The 16525-nt window shown below is 40.2% G+C and overlaps 2 protein-coding genes and 1 pseudogene across 4 annotated transcripts in view; 1 reads left to right on the top strand and 2 right to left on the bottom strand.

Annotated features, from left to right (window-relative positions):
* LOC109393965 (S-adenosyl-L-methionine-dependent tRNA 4-demethylwyosine synthase-like) overlaps nucleotides 1-2751 on the bottom strand; it is a 225135-nt gene extending 222384 nt beyond the window's left edge. For 2 of the 3 annotated variants that reach the window (XM_019663723.1, XM_019663725.1), the window contains exons 1-3: nucleotides 2585-2751; nucleotides 1811-1938; nucleotides 1019-1171 (exon numbers count right to left, since the gene is read on the bottom strand). In XM_019663723.1, coding sequence (XP_019519268.1) covers nucleotides 1019-1171; nucleotides 1811-1938; nucleotides 2585-2588 — 285 coding nt within the window. In that variant the 5' untranslated portion in view covers nucleotides 2589-2751. The remainder of the gene's footprint in view (nucleotides 1-1018; nucleotides 1172-1810; nucleotides 1939-2584) is intronic. The other variant, XM_019663724.1, reaches the window with a different exon arrangement.
* Nucleotides 2752-3494: 743 nt separating this feature from the next.
* SBDS (SBDS ribosome maturation factor) lies at nucleotides 3495-8990 on the top strand. The gene is made up of 5 exons (XM_019663703.1): nucleotides 3495-3799; nucleotides 4462-4591; nucleotides 5223-5423; nucleotides 7023-7187; nucleotides 8207-8990. The coding sequence occupies exons 1-5, from the start codon at nucleotides 3672-3674 to the stop codon at nucleotides 8333-8335; spliced, it is 753 nt and encodes a 250-aa protein (XP_019519248.1). The 5' UTR covers nucleotides 3495-3671; the 3' UTR covers nucleotides 8336-8990.
* Nucleotides 8991-13495: 4505 nt separating this feature from the next.
* On the bottom strand, nucleotides 13496-14277 carry LOC109393958 (60S ribosomal protein L15 pseudogene; annotated as a pseudogene).
* Nucleotides 14278-16525: the final 2248 nt, after the last annotated feature.

Here is a 16525-nt window from a genome sequence, read left to right as displayed (position 1 = left end):
GGGAGTCGCCCACAGCGTAGGCTGCAACAGGGCTGCCATAAGCTACCGTGAGTGGCTGGCGGCCAACATGAGCAGCAGACAGCCAGCATGAGCTGCCAAGAGCCGTCGTGAGTGGCCGTCCAGTGGTTGGCGACCGATCTGCCTCACCCGGGAAGAGCGCAATGATAATACCAACAAGGGCCAGTGAAACAACATCCTCCACAACTAGACTGAAGAACAAAAGAAATGCAACTTGTCTGTTCCCCTCCCCAATCCCCCAATAAAAATAAAAATAAAAAACCAAAACATTACGGTGTGTCCTCATCCACCTTGTTCACCGGATCTGACACTGTGTGACTTCTGGTTCTTCCCCAAAGTCTAAATGATTCAGAACATTGAGGCAGCCACAACAGTGCACTAAAGACACTCACAAAAGAGGACTTCCAGAACTGCTACAGAAAGTGGCAACAATGATGGGATAAGTGTGTTCAAAGTGAGCAAGAGTATTCTGAGGGGGATTAATGGCAATGTGCCTTTTACTGTAACAATTTTTTTTATTTAAACATTCACTGTATTGTTTGATCACACCTTATACTTTAAACAGTATTCAATGTCTATCCTTAACACGTTTAACACTATTAGAAATCAAAATACATTTCATTAATAGATGTGTGAAATTGTGAAAGTCAGGACCCATACTGAACAGTACTGCTGCCATTATCTTCTCACTATCCCCTACCTCTATACCCATGGGCATCAATAATGGACTTGGAACTCTCCCCATTCTGCTGAGGTAGAAGCAAGCTTCACACCAAAACTCCTCATGACAGGGACTACCAGACACCACCAACCAGCTGGAATTGGGCACAAGAGTTAAAACCCACCCACCATTCCAGAAACGAAAAATGGATGCTGAAAAGGGAAAAAAGAAGATGAAAGAAGGCTGAAGACCAATTCAGTTCACTGCTAAAAGACACTTTTCAGGGATTTTCTTAAAAGATCGGGAAACCCAAAGAAAAGTTTTATAAAAAGTTCTTACCTTTGCTGTACCAGTCTGGGAGCCATAGAAAATCTTCACTCCAGACACAAAGACTTCCTTCTTTTGAAAAGAGGTGGAACCATTTGTCATCAAATCCCGAGTTGCTTTTGGAACAGATTTATCCTGTGAGTTCTGGTCCTTGAAGATAAACGACTGCACAAATCCATCAAGTTTGAATCTTGCCCCAACTTCAGTATGAATGAAAATTAGCACTGACACTGACCATTTTATTATTCTCTTAATCTTCCTGGTTGTACTCTTCAAATACAAACCCCTTGGTATAATTAGGTTCTTTAAAGGCAGAACGATATTTCTTAAGGCCATAATGACTCCCATTAAATACACAGATCAAAGTGCGTACTCAAAGATAAAACTATACATACTTTCATCCATAATGTGTTTGAATGGGATAAGAGCAGAAACTTATTTTCTGATCCTTAATTAGTGGAAAGAAAAGAGAAAGCTATTACCCTTTAAAGGTGCAAAACAGATTTGTTTTTTAACAGAAGTTTAATTTTTCATTACAACATCTTTCTGTATCTTCAGAATGAGACATCCACTACCCATCAATGAAAAGGTAAATAATTTAGTCCATAATAATTTAGCCTATAAAAACTGAGAATAAAATTTTTAGGCATTAAAAAAACAAATGTATAGAGACCAAACATAAATGCGATTTAAAGTTCCTTTTAGCTTTTCTGCATTTTTCTGAAAGCCTTAGAAAATCCGCACTCTAAGTTCACTATTAAATTGATGCCTTAACACTCTCCTATAAACAATAACTCCACTTACCTGGTTCCTGATGACAATCTGGAAACAAATCCAAAGGGTAATGCCAAAGGCAAAGCCCAAATATATGTAAAACCTGTTTATCCATAATGCTATTAAAGGTGAGAAGTCCCACGTATCCAAAGAAGGATCTAAATGTAAATAATACAGGTATGGAATTTTATTTAAAGACATATACAAAGATGACCATTCTAATTTTTTAAATAAAAAAATAAAACCAACCTTTATACTCACTTAGGCTAAGAAAGCTATAGAAAATCAACTCTAATAAAAATAATACATTATGTAGTAATGTGATATATACAACTATATATACATATATTTGTCATTTATTTGGATATAGCATATTGGAAGCAAAAGAAGAGAACAGAGAGTCAAAATACTTCATGTGTAATTACGAGTTAATTTTGCTTTGTTATGTATGTTCGCTCCATAAGAAAGCTTAAAATAGTGCTTAAAGTATTCCCTTTTTCCTAATTTTATTTTTAAAGACCAAAGGCTACTTGTAAAGGGTCCTTAAATTGGCCTCACGCCCCAATTTCAAAAGACAAAGCCTAAAATGTGGTGTTCACAGGTGCTGCTCCATCTGGACAGATCCTCAATACACGTGGGGGGGGGGCGGGCAGGGCGATCAGTTTTCTCGGCTTTTTACTTGGAGTTAGAAGCAAAAAGTCTCCGAAGGGTCCTGGGAACGCCACTCTGCCCGCAGAGGGTCTCAGAAAAACGGTTTCCGGCCCTCCCCGCACCTCACGAACATTCCCGCTGGGGGGCCCTTACCCATTCTCGTCAGAGCCCGGGCTCTGCGGCTCGACAAGAGACAAGGACAGCAGACCCGAAACAACTAGAGGCCAGCCTGGGTACCGGGAGACTGGCAGAACGACCTCGCAGCGGTAGCTGTATAACCTGAGACCGCAGGGCTGGGGGCAGCCATGCCACTCGCAGGCTCGTCGGGATTGGCTCAGAAGGGGAAGGGGCGGGCCCAGAGCCCCACAGGGCTCGGGGCGGGGCAGCGGGAGTGCTCCGGGCTCCTCCAGAGCTGGCCCCGAGAAGGAAGGGGCGGGTCCTGAGAGAAGCAAGGTCAAAACAGGGATGGCTAAGAAAAAACGGGGAAAAGGTGGGGAGAGGTCGTTAAAAGAAACTAAGGGACTCGTCAGCCAAATGCAATCTGTAAGCCTGTGTAGATCTCTGTTGAAACACGCCGACTGTAAAAGAGCAATATGTAGGGGAAGTTTGATTATGGACTGGCTATTAGATTATATTAAGCATGCTGGGTGTGTTTTAGGAGGACAGACTGACGTATTTAAAGCCAAAACCTTACGATGATTTGCTTTAAAATACTCCAACAGAAAATGTGGGAGAATGAAACAAGAATGGCAAAATGTTGATAATTCTTGAAGTCGGTCGATGGGTACATGGGCGTTCATTACGCCTGTTGCTCTGTTTTTCATGTTGAAAATTCCCATTAAAAATGGTTAAGGTGGGTGTGGCCCTGAACCCTGCGGAACTTTGAGACGCCGACTCTGTTTCCACCCGGTCTGCAAACTTCAACTCCATCAAGCCAATCAGAGCTCTTTAGCTCATTAGCGAAATTAAATTACGTCTGGTAGAGCGCCTCTCTCGGACACGGAAAGATGTCGTAAAAGCCACAATGCGCAGGCGTTGTTCCTCACTTTTCCTGGCCCGGCTTGCGCATCACCTGACGCCTGCGCAATAAGTCAGTCGGGTGTGTTGAAGCGGCTAGCTAGGCCGAGTTAGTCGCGGCGCCGCATACTCTGGGCGTTTCAGTGCTGCGCGTCGCCGGGTCGTTACAGCAAGGCGCGTGGCTGCTTTGGTTCGCCCTACGCAAGATCTGTGAGTAGCCACGATGTCGATCTTCACCCCCACCAACCAGATCCGCCTAACCAATGTGGCTGTGGTACGCATGAAGCGCGCCGGGAAGCGCTTCGAAATCGCTTGCTACAAAAACAAAGTCGTCGGCTGGCGGAGCGGCGTGTGAGTAATTCTCTTCCTCCGGGCCCTGACCGGAGTTGGTAGTTTCTGAGGCGGCCTACCTCTCGTGGTCGAATGAATGGGCCAAGCTGGGGTCTTGTCAGGGAAGGAAATTGAAAACTTATTCCTGCCGTGAGGTTGAGAAGTCGCTGTCTCTCGTGAGCTTAGCTCCTAAAACAAGCGTTCCTGTTTTGTTTGGTTGGTTTGGGGGTTGGTTTTGCTTTGTTTTGATGCTGTCACAAAGGCTACAGCCAAGAAACCACCATAAGTATGGTCCTTTTCCCAAAATAATGAGAAAGGCAAAGAGCCTAATTTTCCAAATAAGTATTTCCATGTGATGTCACAGAGTTTAGCAGAGCAGTTTCACCGGAAGTGCGAAGTGCGCAGTGTCATCACTGCTGCCATCTATGGATTGGTATTCTGCGCATCAGCAGACCCCGACCTCCCACCCGCCAGTGTTGCATACGTCCTCCCACTACGGTTTTCCCCAATTAGAGTAAATGCGAATACAAATATGGTTCTGAGTCTTTGAGAATGTTTCTTCAGCACTGAGGCTCATTGAGCGGCATTTGTTTTTTCTCGCCCTTTATATCGCTCCCATCTGGTGAATGAATTTCCGTGTTTCAAGTGTATTCATTTAGGACTTTCTCTCCTGTTCTCACAAGGGAAAAAGACCTTGACGAAGTTCTACAGACGCACTCGGTGTTTGTAAATGTTTCTAAAGGGCAGGTTGCAAAGAAGGAAGATCTCATCAGTGCGTTTGGAACAGATGACCAGACTGAAATCTGTAAGCAGGTGAGTTTTTTAACAGCTGCAACATAACCCTAATAACCATTTGTACTGTAAGTATTTAAAGGTATGTTAAACCTTTTAAGTTTTATGGTTTTGGAATGAACACTTACCATAATTTGATCTGTACAACATCACTTTTAATAATTTAGGACAAGGATTTTTTTAATTTAAGTGTAGTTGACATACAATATTATGTTAGCTTCAGGTGTGCAACACAGTGATTCGACATTTATATACCTTACAAAATGATCGCCACAATAAGTCTAGTAACCATCTGTCACCATACATAGTTAGGACATAGATATTTTTTGCCAAAGCCTCCAGAAATTAAATTTTCTACTAAATTGCCTTATTTTGTCGATTTGTGTATTTTGCATGTAATATTACCTTAAAATTGAATCTCTTTTCAAGTATTTCATCATTTAGACCCTCCCCACTTTCTAGTCCTAAATAAATGCAATTTTAGAACTTAAGGTAATCCAGTGCATTCTTTAGGCAAAGCTCAAATCATTACCTACATTTCAGTAGCTACAGAGGATGAAATTTAATTTTCTTCTGTTATTCTTGTGGTTAGTTCACAAATAGTGTGTAACAAAGACATTACTTTCTTAAACTTGTTGGGATTTTTTTTAAGATTTTGACTAAAGGAGAGGTTCAAGTATCAGATAAAGAACGGCACACGCAGCTGGAGCAGATGTTTAGGGACATTGCAACTATTGTGGCCGACAAATGTGTGAACCCTGAAACAAAGAGACCATACACTGTTATCCTTATCGAGAGAGCAATGAAGGACATCCACTATTCAGTCAAAACTAACAAGAGCACAAAACAACAGGTTAGTGGTTTTTAATGTTGTCAAAAAAGTATGAAAGTTTTCTCTAAAGAAATAATTAAAATAATTGGTATGTAATAAAATGATACTACTTGAAAGCAAATGGGTAGGTTTTGGGGAGAAGAGAGGGAAAGGACATGTATTATAGAGAGGAGTAATGGAAGTTTTTTTTAACTAAACACACATAGAAATACATAGGACTCTCTTCTTATCCAAATAAACTTTTAAAGATAAAACTTGGAGGTTTTTTTGTTTGTTTTTTTTAAGATTTTTATTGGGGAATTGGGGGAAGGGGAACAGACAAGTTGCTGTCGTTTTGTTCTTCAGTCTAGTTGTGGAGGACGTTGCTTCACTGGCCCATGTTGGCACCAACATTGCGCTCTTCCTGGGCGAGGCACATCAGTCGCCGGCTTTTGGACGGCCGCTCACTGCGGCTGCTGGCTACATACGGTAGCCCATGGCAACCCACTGCAGCAGGGGCTGCAGCCTACGCCGTCGCTGGCGACTCACGGCAGCCCAGCTCCAGGTAGAGCTGTTGTTCAGCATCTCAGCTGTAGAGGGCAGTGTCACTGGCCCGCATATGTGGGATCCGAACCGGGGCTCTCTGGCGTCCCAAGCCAGTTCTTAACCATCACGCCACTCGGCCGGCCCAAAACTTGGAGTTTTAAAGTCATTGTAACTCTGTGTTTGAATTTTTTAAATTTTACATGTAGTACACATACCTTAAAAGTCTTTTCAAGATTCATTCATGTTATAACATGTATCAGTACTTCATTCTTGCTATTTATATTGTTTTTGCAAATATTAACATTTTTATAACTGAATAATATTCCATTATATGGAAATACCACATTTTATTTATTCATTCATCAGTTAATAGACACGTGGGGTTGTTTCTACTTTTTAGCTATTGTGAATAATGTATGCTATATGAAATTCATTACAAGTTTTGGTATAAACATGTTTTCATTTCTCTGTACCCAAGAATAGAATTGCTAGGTCATACGATAACCCCATATTTAACCTTTGGAGGAACTGCCAAATCATTTTCCAAAACAGCTGCACCATTTTACATTCCCACAATCAAAGTACAAGGGTTTCATTTTCTCCACATCCTCACAATATTTGTTATTGTCTGCCTTTTCGATTATAGCCATTCTGATTTTGATTTGCATTTCCCTAATGACTAATGATTTGAGCATATTTTCATGTGCTTACTGACCCGTTGTCTCTGGAGAAAATCACTATTCAGATCCTTTCACCACTTTAATTGAATATTTGTCTCTTCATTATTAACTTGTAAGAGTTCTTTATATATTCTAGATACTAGTACCTTAGCAAATGTATGCTTTGCTAATATTTTCCGCTAATCTGTGCGTTGTCTTTTCAGTTTCTTGGTAGGTTTTTTTTTGAAGCACAAAAGTTTTTAATCTTGAAGTCCAAGTTACCTACTTTTTTCTGTGATCGCTTATACTTATGTCATATTTAAGAAACCATTGCCTAATCTGGCTGGCTGGGAACTGCTTTGTTTTGAATACTTTATGAAATAAGGCACCAGAAGCAGCAAAGAAATTGCAAACATTTTCAATTTTGTCTTGATAGGCTTTGGAAGTGATAAAGCAGCTAAAAGAGAAAATGAAGATAGAGCGTGCCCACATGCGAGTTCGGTTCACCCTTCCAATGAATGAAGGAAAAAAACTGAAAGAAAAGCTCAAGCCACTGATCAAGGTTATGGAGAGTGAGGACTATAGTCAACAATTAGAAATTGTAAGATTAAAATATTCTTATTTCTTTACCTCCACGTTACCAAATAGTTTATTCTCTAATCATAATTGTGTAACAAACATTTAGAAGGTGTGAACAGTAAGAAGCATCTCACCTAGAATTAGGTAAAAATGTTAAGACCCAAGTAGAATTAAATTGTAGTTAAGCACACTTAAGATTTTTTTGTTTCCTAGTGAAATTATTCATGATGAAATCATGTTGGTCATGTGACAAGGCATTAACCTCCTTGTTTAAAGACTTATCCAGATTTTAAATCAAAGAATATATTTTACAGTGAGTCTTATATTATGAGGAAATTGGAAATACTAGACTAAAAGTTGGTCAGCCTCATTTACCACAGGACATTTTAAAGAAGCAGCAAAAACATCGTGACTGAGTCCTCACCCCATAGCTGGAGACACAGTATAAACTCAGCTTTCTGCAAATTTATGTCTCTACACTGTGCTGCTGCTTTAAAAATAAATGAGCTCTAGAGGATACTTGAGCAGCCACTCTAGATGTGAAACAACACATCTAATACTCCTTGAAGGTCTAAAATCTTTTCACAACTTATACATGGTTTCTATATAGGCCTTCAAGCCTCTTTCTTTCCTCAGATGTGGGTAAAAAGAGGTGATTTATGGAACTATAAAATCTAATGCTAAGTTTTTGTTTTGTTTTTTGGTTTTTTTTGTTTTTGTTTTTTTAATGCTAAGTTTTTATATGAAAAAGATTAGTCTTCTAATCCAACCACTTGGTCTTACAAGTGAGGAATCTGGATAAGTCTGTAAACAAGGAAGTTAATGTCTTCTCACAGTAATGTAATGCTTCCTCCAGGGTAGAGGCCAGACTAGAACCCCCCCATCTGCTGCCTTGTGCATCGATCATCTGCTCTATTGTGCTGAGAACTGTAGTAGAGACAGCTGGGAAGTATTGTGTTTGTCTTAGAGGAAGATAAAGCTGTGTTCATTCTATTATACTGCTTGTCTTCGTGTGGTAAACAGCTGTGTTACATGTTTCAGGTGTGTCTGATTGACCCAGGATGCTTCAGAGAAATTGATGAGCTAATAAAAAAGGAGACAAAAGGCAAAGGTTCGTTGGAAGTGCTCAATTTGAAAGATGTGGAAGAGGGAGATGAGAAATTGGAATGACATTCATCAGTCTCTTCAGCTTTGAAACACTAAAACGTTTTTATTTCCCACAGTCCTATGTTCTTTCTGTGGCCTGCCAAACACTTGCTCAGACTATTTTATGTTTTCCATGTTTATTTTAAACATGTACACAAAAGACTTTCCTAATAAGCATTATAATGTAAGGTTAATATAGTTTTATATATAAATTTATGTTTTAGGTAAAAATGAAAAATTCAATATACAAAGTCCAGAGTTGCATTTTGCTGCTGTCTCATTCATGCCTTTGTGGTTTTCCAAGGTAAAAGTTATTTGAGGCAGCTCTTGTGGATAAAATGTTAAATTTTGTACATTATAATGTTAATTTAGGGAGGATATGTGTAGACAGGGAGTGTTTGCTGAAAAAGAAAATGTTGTATTTCTACTTAATGAAATGCATGTATGGGGTAACTATCGTGGCCTAATATAAAGATTGGATGATGACTTCCTGATTATCTGAAAAATAGATGTGATGACTGTGCAGCACTTAAATAGTTTTCACTGAACATGCTGTCATAAACTAGATTATTCTCGGTAAACAAAAAGTCATTTATCTCTAATCTTAAAGTTTATAATATATACTAATAAAGCTGAAATTATATGTAATCAATAAAACCACTATATTTTTATTAAACTATGGTTTGTGTTTCTAGACCATTTCCTTACTCCCTTTTTTTTCCCTCTGCCTCTTTCTTATCGGTAGGGTTGAAGAGTTGTTAGGATTAAATCAGCCATTCTGAGCAGTGCTTAGAACAGGGCCCGTTCTGATAGACACCTGATACATCTTAGCTGCTATTATTTGAAATGTAATTGGATTTAATTACTTTAGTAATAACACTTAAATGGACAACTTACAAGTTCTTAAAATCTTATCCTCCAAAGGGTCTAGAATTTAAATTCGGGTTTCACTCAAAATAAACATACAGATGTATTTTGTGGACAGAAGTTTTTAACTGAAAAAGAGTTCTTAAGTCCCAAACGCATACAGAATTCACTGCTAATCCAAGTTCTCAGAAATTGTCAGGAGAGCAGTTTCCAGGCTCTCAGCCTCACGTGGGAAGGTGCTGGCTCAGTTATTAGATGGCCATCAGCAGTAACCAGTTAGCCATTAGCTACTATTGTATTGCATATAACTGCCGAGGCTGCGTTAGCAAGCGTGGGTGTCTAGGATGGTGCAGATCCTGCAGATCCTACTTCCTGTGTCTCGCCAGTCCCCAGCAAGACTGGTGCAGGAAGACCCCCTTATTGGGGTATTGACGGATGTTTGCTTCTCGTGTCTTGACCAGCCATCATCGAAAACATAATATATTCCCTATCTGTGGCTCCATTCCTTTTTGGCCTCACCAAATCTGCCAGGAACTGAGACTCCGCATGAATAATATTCCATTTAAAATAAAATGTTGGAATTGAACTGTTTTAATACAATCCTTAAGATGGCCCTCTCACTGATATCATTTTACTTGTATCAAGTAAACATGAGGCCCCTGGAAATAATTAAACAGCTAAATCAGTGTTTCAGGTTGAGAGTCAAATCCTAAAAATGTTCAATAACACTGCATCTTGAGTAGAAAAAGATAAAGTTACTTCAGTACTGCCTAAAGTTTTTCTCATCTCTAAGATGGAGCTTCATTAGCAGATGTACAATAGATCACATCTGAGTCATGCTCTGACCTTTAAAAAATAAAAGTTTATCTTATTAATCTCATTACTCAAAAGTACTTAATAATTGGTTCATGGTCTTCCCAGTACCACTGCTATAATGGATTAGTTTTAGGATTGATCTGTTTCGCATTTTGTACATTAGGTCAGATGATGTTTCAGAATTAACCCTCTGAGCACAGCATTTCTCTGCAGGGCTCTTTGTATCCATACAGTTATGTGCTCCAGCCTGTGGAACCTCTTACCACTTTGAAATTCTCACAGGCCTCGATTTCACCCCACCTGTGTAACAGGAGCTGCTTACACACCTGTCTGGCATGCTAGATGGTGAGCTCCACAGGGACGGAGAGTCACCATTTGAGTTCATCGCACCATGGTTTGGGCCTCGTCGATAAGGATTAAATGTAGAGTAATAAGCATGCTGTCTCCGTGAGGGCCCATGACATCCAAGGTGAGCATGGGTGATGACAAATTGGGCTAGTGGCTTTTTCAAATCCATCATTAAAGCTATGGTAGAGTTCATCAGCTAAGCCAAAGCTTCCCACCATTTGTTGCTTTGCCTCTTGATGGTTTCTGGTCCACACAAACCCCTTCTGCCCTCAGGGCATCTGTCTCTGCCTGCAAGCAGCTCTCACATTTGCCCCAGGGTGTCATGGACACATTATGGGGGCTGTGCTGGGGGAAATTGGATGACACTCATCATAAGCAATAACCACAAGTGATTTCACCCTACGTGCTACCTCAAGCCCACATCCTGAGATCCCTATGATTTGGTAGTAGTGAGGTTCTTTATTACCTTACAGTTTTGTGTGTGTGTATCTGCTCTTACATTACTGAAATTCAAGGTATTGATTATTTGAAAATATTTTTCTCGGGCTGCGCAATGGAGGTGGTTGTGGATACATAGTTTACCACTAACAGCATTTAATAGCTGAGATGATGAAGGTCATTGATTTTCATCTTCACATGTATATAGTCCATGATGGTACCTACAAAATAAGAGTCTAAATATAATTTTGTAGCATTAACAAGTCTTTTGAGCTACAACTATAACCCTGACCTATATCTTCATCAGCTTGGATATTCCAGCAGCTTCCACCCAGAAATAATTTCACAACACTTTAAACACACACAGTTGAATTGCCCAGGGCACCTTCCAAACACCCTGGGAAAAGTCATCAGTTTCAACAAATTCCTAGCTGAATTTCTATAGATTTTCAGTTGGCAGAGACTGGAGGTATACAGGTTGAGGAATTGAAAAGAGTCATTTTTATTGTAGAGAGGAGGACCTGTCTCTTACATTCAATACCATTCATATCTCAGGAAATTTTTCTGTCTGGTGAGCCACTGGAATGCCAAAAGATTCATGAATGATGCTCTTCATGTGGTGGACAAGCATAATCAACATGCTTTTCAAGGGAAAAGGGCCACACGCTTATTTCTTATTGTCATGTGTAGATAGAAAGGATCAAGACTAGGGATCTTGCATGTAACTATGGTAAAATGGCTTGTGGATTTTAAGTTAAAACTTTGCAGATTGTAGAAAGTTTTGGAAATACACTGGCATGACAAAGGGGTATTAAGAAAGAAAGCATTTCTTAATGAAATTTGTATAATTGTGTAATGCTTGAATGATAACTGCCTGATTTTCTCAGAGATATACAGTGATTGTTTGGGAGTTCAATAATTTTATTGAACATGCTGCCATAATTAAGATTTCATAATAGTGTAAAATGTTATTTTGAAAAGGACATCACTGTAGTTGTGATTTTGCTTTGAAGTAAAAAACAGTTAAAGGATGTTACAGCTATGTAAATAAAATTGTCTATGTTACCAAATCAAGAAAAGTAGCTAGATGGATGTTTTCCCAATATGGAGGGTATAACTTAAAAATATTCATGAAACTCACTTTGGACACCCCTCCCCCCCTTAGAAAGACAGACATCTACCAGTGCAGTGGGAACCAGATACAAAGAGGCTGTTATGATCATTCAGGAAAAACTGAATGAGCGTCTGATATTAAGTGGCCATGGATGGAGAAGACAAACTGCTTACAAATATGAACCTCCAATCCAAAGTTACAAGAGCAGTCAATCACATGCACTGATTTACCACAAAGATGCTTCTCACGGGGCAACTCTACATAGTGTGTTGTGTCAAAAGAGTCAGAGATCTATTTACAATAATTCATACTCCCAAGCAATCTGGGGAAGTCAGCTAGTCCTTAATAAAATGTTTATCCCAAATGCTAAAATCCTTACTCTCAGCAATAGTTCCAAAGTTTATGAAAGAAATAGCATGAGAATTTTAAATAAAATGTTTAGCATAAGAATTTTTTATAAAATGATTGCTCCTCACAACTCCCTGGTAAGGCAACTCCAAAATTACCACTAAATCACTGGCTGACATTAAGAATCTGGAAGAAATTCTGAACAAGGACCACCCAGACAATTTTAAAAAAGAAAATTAATCAAGAGGAAATTGTCTTACCAAATAATAAAACTTTCTATACAGCTGCAATGATTGAGGCAATACAGAATTGGCACAGAATAGACAAATCAGTGGAACAGAACAGAGCCCAGAGATGTGGGCCCAAGACCCAAAATAGATGAAAATGTAATACATCATAAATGCAGCTACGATAGGCAGAACAATACCCCACCCCCTCACCCAACCACCAACCAAAAGATATCCATGCCCTAATCTCTGGAAACTGTTAATATATTTCCTTATATGGCAAAAGAAATTTTGCAGATGGATTTAAGATTACCTTAAAATAGGGAGATTATTGTGGATTATCCAGATGGTCTCAGTGTAATCACATGAGCCCTTAAAAATGGATGAGGAAAGCAGAACAACTGGTTCAAAGAAATGAAACAATGGAAGAAGGAGCAGGAGAGATTTGAAGTGTGAGAGGTACTTAGCCTGTCCTTGCTGGTGTTGAAGATGGAGGAATGGGACCATGAGCCAAAGAATACAGGCAGCCCCCAAAAGCTAGGAAGCCATTAGGGAAATAGGGACCTGAAAGGAGCTAAATTCTGCCAACAACCTGAACAAGTAACGAAACAGATTCTCCCTTACAGCCCCCAGGACAGAACACAGCCCCGCCAACCCTTTGATTTTAGCCCAGTGAGACTGCACTGGGCTTCTAACATATGGAGCTGCAAAGTAATACATTTATGCAGTTCAAACTGCTAAGTTTATGGTAATTTGTTATGAAAAAAGTAGAAGCTATAGATTATGAATACTTCAATGTGATGACCAAAGAATGGTTGATTTGCTGAGTGACATCTGCATAATTGGCTGTATATCTAAAAAAGTTAGACTCCTACAACGTAACAAAAAAAAATAATAATTTTACATCAATTATAGAACTTAGTGTAAAAATAAAATAGTGTTGGAAAATAGTAACAGTAAAAGAGGCTTTTTTTTTTACTGCCCTAAATTGTGTATTAGGTAAGAATTTTACAAACATTATTCATTTTAGCAGTAACGGTGGAGCTGGAGAGTATTGCGCCTTCTCCAAGCTGCACAGCAAGAACCACCAATAGTGTAGTGGAACTTTTTTGTTTGTTCGTTTGTTTGTTTTTTAGCTGAGCCATCCTGCCACCTGTTGGCAGCTCAGTGGCAGCTCAGCTTGGGCCGGGAATTGAACCAGTGACCCTGTTGCTTAGAGCTCGCACTCTTGAGGGAGCTCTTAACCAACTGAGCCACTCGGCCGGCCCTGTAGTGGAACTTTTGACCCTTTCCAAGGCCACAGCTCTTGTGGCTGCAGATATCAGCCCTCACATCTCCCTGTACTTGTGGACGGTTTGATAATCTACTGGGTGTCAGGATTCTGTCTGATAGCTTTATGGAATGGATCAGTGAGGAAAACCTCAAAGAATGTGTACGTGGAATCTTCACCAAGCCAGTAAGAATTCAGGACTGTCAGAGCCCCACAGTGGCATCCAGCTCGCTCCAGAGCAGACTGAAGGCTTCGAGCAAACTTTAGCTGGTTAACACTGTGATGGACAGGCTTGCCATAGCTCACACCCTTAGGAACTGGGCGTTTGCGGCCACCGCGGTGCACACGAATTCGATGTGCGACTAACCTTGCTTGGCCTTGTATCCCAGCCTGCGTGCATTATTGAGCCAGGCGGGGCAGGGGCCCTGTGGAGCACAGATAGCTGGCGGTACTGCCATCAGTGCACCCTGAGAAGAAACCACATTACATCGGACTACTTCTTCCTCCATAGCTGCTGGACGTACTTGTAAGCACCCATCTTGGCTTACCCGATGGCTGCAGCCAGATAGAAAGGAAAAGAGGCTTTTTTGAAGAAAATAGAAACCTAGAAACTACAAAGAAAAATACTAAGAGATTTACAAGGTGTGATTGAAAAATATGGTGAATATTTACAGAAAAAGTTATTACAGTAAAAGATACATTGCTCAAAATACCCACCCCCTCGCTTAGAACACACTTATCCCATTGATCTTGCCACTTTCTGAAGCAGTTCAAGAAGTCCTCTTTCGTGAGTGTCTTTACTTCATCCTCCATCAATGACATCGCTCTGTGTCACACATTGCTTCTGGTACAGCAATTTCTATCAAATAAAAACATTATGGTGTGTCCTCATCCACCTTATTCACTGAATCTGGCACCATGCGACTTCTGACTCTTCCCCAAAGTCAAAATGATTCAGAATATCGAGGTAGCCATGACAGCTCAACTAAAGACACTCACAAAAGAGGACTTCCAGAACTGCTTCAGAAAGTGACAAGAACGAAGGGATAAGTGCATTTTAAGTGAGGGGGCAGTATTCTGAGAGGAATTAAAGGCAATGTGTCTTTTACTGTAATAATTTTTTTTATTTAAACATTCACCGTGTCTTGATCACACCTCAGAACCATACATAAAGGTAAGGTTTCTGAATGACAAACAATGCTAAGAATGTTTAAAGAAAATATGGTTGGAAGAAAACATGTACAATATGGAAGATAGGTGGAATGCCAACAAATTAGGAAAAGCAGATAAAAAAGTCTCATTCTCATACACAAGCACTAGAAATATGGATACATTAATTTTAAAATAAATGCAAAATAAAATAGCTCTCAGAGCAATGTAAAATATGAAAACTCATTTTCTATCCAGCATATTGAAGAAAATATAAAAGATTAATTCAGATGTTGGCAAGTATATGGAGGAATAGGCACTTGCAGGCATTTACTGATGGAAGTATAAATTGCTACAACATTTTAGGAAAGCAATCTGGTGGTATCTTTAAAATATTAAATATATATACCTTTTGACACAGCAATCTTACATTTAGCCATCTATTCTCAGAAATAAAATTATCTAAGTTCTAAGGACTTATGGTATTTTCTGCTGGTAAAAACTGAAAATAACCATCAATAGCAAAGAGTTAAATAAATCGAGATACCGCTTTATTGTGAAATATTAAGTAGTTATTTTTACAAATGAGACATATCTACCAGTGTATCTTGTTAACCTAACAATAAAAAGCCTTTCAAAGTGACAGCCATCAAGCATTTATTTGAGAACAAACAGTAGCTATTCGGGACCCTCTGATTCTGGCAGGGATGTCCCTTGTGTGGGTCGTTCATTCCCCCCTGTTGTAGTTGAACCTTGATTGCTGTTGACACATTGGTGGGAGGGATTACCCCTCAGGCTGACTGACTGTGAGGACTGCACATGACTGTAGCAGATGAGCTGCTTTGTATGAGCTCACCCCACAGAGTGGGATTTACTTTAGTGGGGCTCTAGTGCCTGCCAAGTCCACCCTTTGGGTGTGTTATTTGTGGAGCTGGTTGGGTGCTGCTCTGGTGTGGTCTGAAGCTGGACACTGAGCATGTGTTGGTTGTGGGGCCTCTTGGGAGGGATTTTGGTGCAGGGCAAAGTCATCCACTGTCTGTGCCCAGCCAAGGGCCATCTGGTTGAAGCTACAAATTGATCTGCAAATGGTTGCCCCCTGTGCTGGGCTTGGAAGTGCCTGGGGGAGCCTAAGTTGCATATAGAAGCAGGGTGCCACTAGTGCCTGGCTTAGGGCCACTTAGCAAGAGGTATGGGGCACGCTGAGGCAAGACTCTGCTCGGTTAGGGATTTGTGAACCTTTGAGAGATCTTAGGAAAGTCTTTAGGATGAGTCAGGACAGGCCATTTGTGTCAAACTGCCATGGAAAGAGGTTCTGGCAGGTGAATGAACTGGGTGAGGTGGAGTCTTAGGGAATCACTAGGGAAGGGAAAATGGTGTTAACCACGTTAATGGAGCATTTGGATTTGGTGCCTGCCTGTGCCTGCAGGCTGCATGGATGATGGGGCTTAACAAAGGAACAATGGCTTCTTCCAGCACTTCTGTTCCAGGAGTGAGCTGCCCTGAACCCTGTCCCTCCAGCCCTCACCCTGAAGCTAGTTAATTCAGTTCCTCCCTGTATATCCCTGGCACTTTTCAAGTTGCTGCCTCTGTGCTGGAGCTCTGAGTGAGTAAATTTGAGTGTGAGTGAGTCTGTGCAT

This window comes from Hipposideros armiger, unplaced genomic scaffold, assembly GCF_001890085.2.
Source record: "Hipposideros armiger isolate ML-2016 unplaced genomic scaffold, ASM189008v1 scaffold_400, whole genome shotgun sequence".
NCBI classification, from domain to species: domain Eukaryota; kingdom Metazoa; phylum Chordata; class Mammalia; order Chiroptera; family Hipposideridae; genus Hipposideros; species Hipposideros armiger.
This window is presented reverse-complemented; position numbering and strand designations above follow the sequence as displayed.

Bases quoted from the DNA above. Each gene is read 5' to 3' on its own strand.
- SBDS (XM_019663703.1), top strand. From the start codon at position 3,672: ATGTCGATCTTCACCCCCACCAACCAGATCCGCCTAACCAATGTGGCT. The intron at 5,424-7,022 runs GTTAGTGGTTTT...TTGTCTTGATAG, and splicing joins ACAAGAGCACAAAACAACAG to GCTTTGGAAGTGATAAAGCA. The intron at 7,188-8,206 runs GTAAGATTAAAA...TACATGTTTCAG, and splicing joins ATAGTCAACAATTAGAAATT to GTGTGTCTGATTGACCCAGG.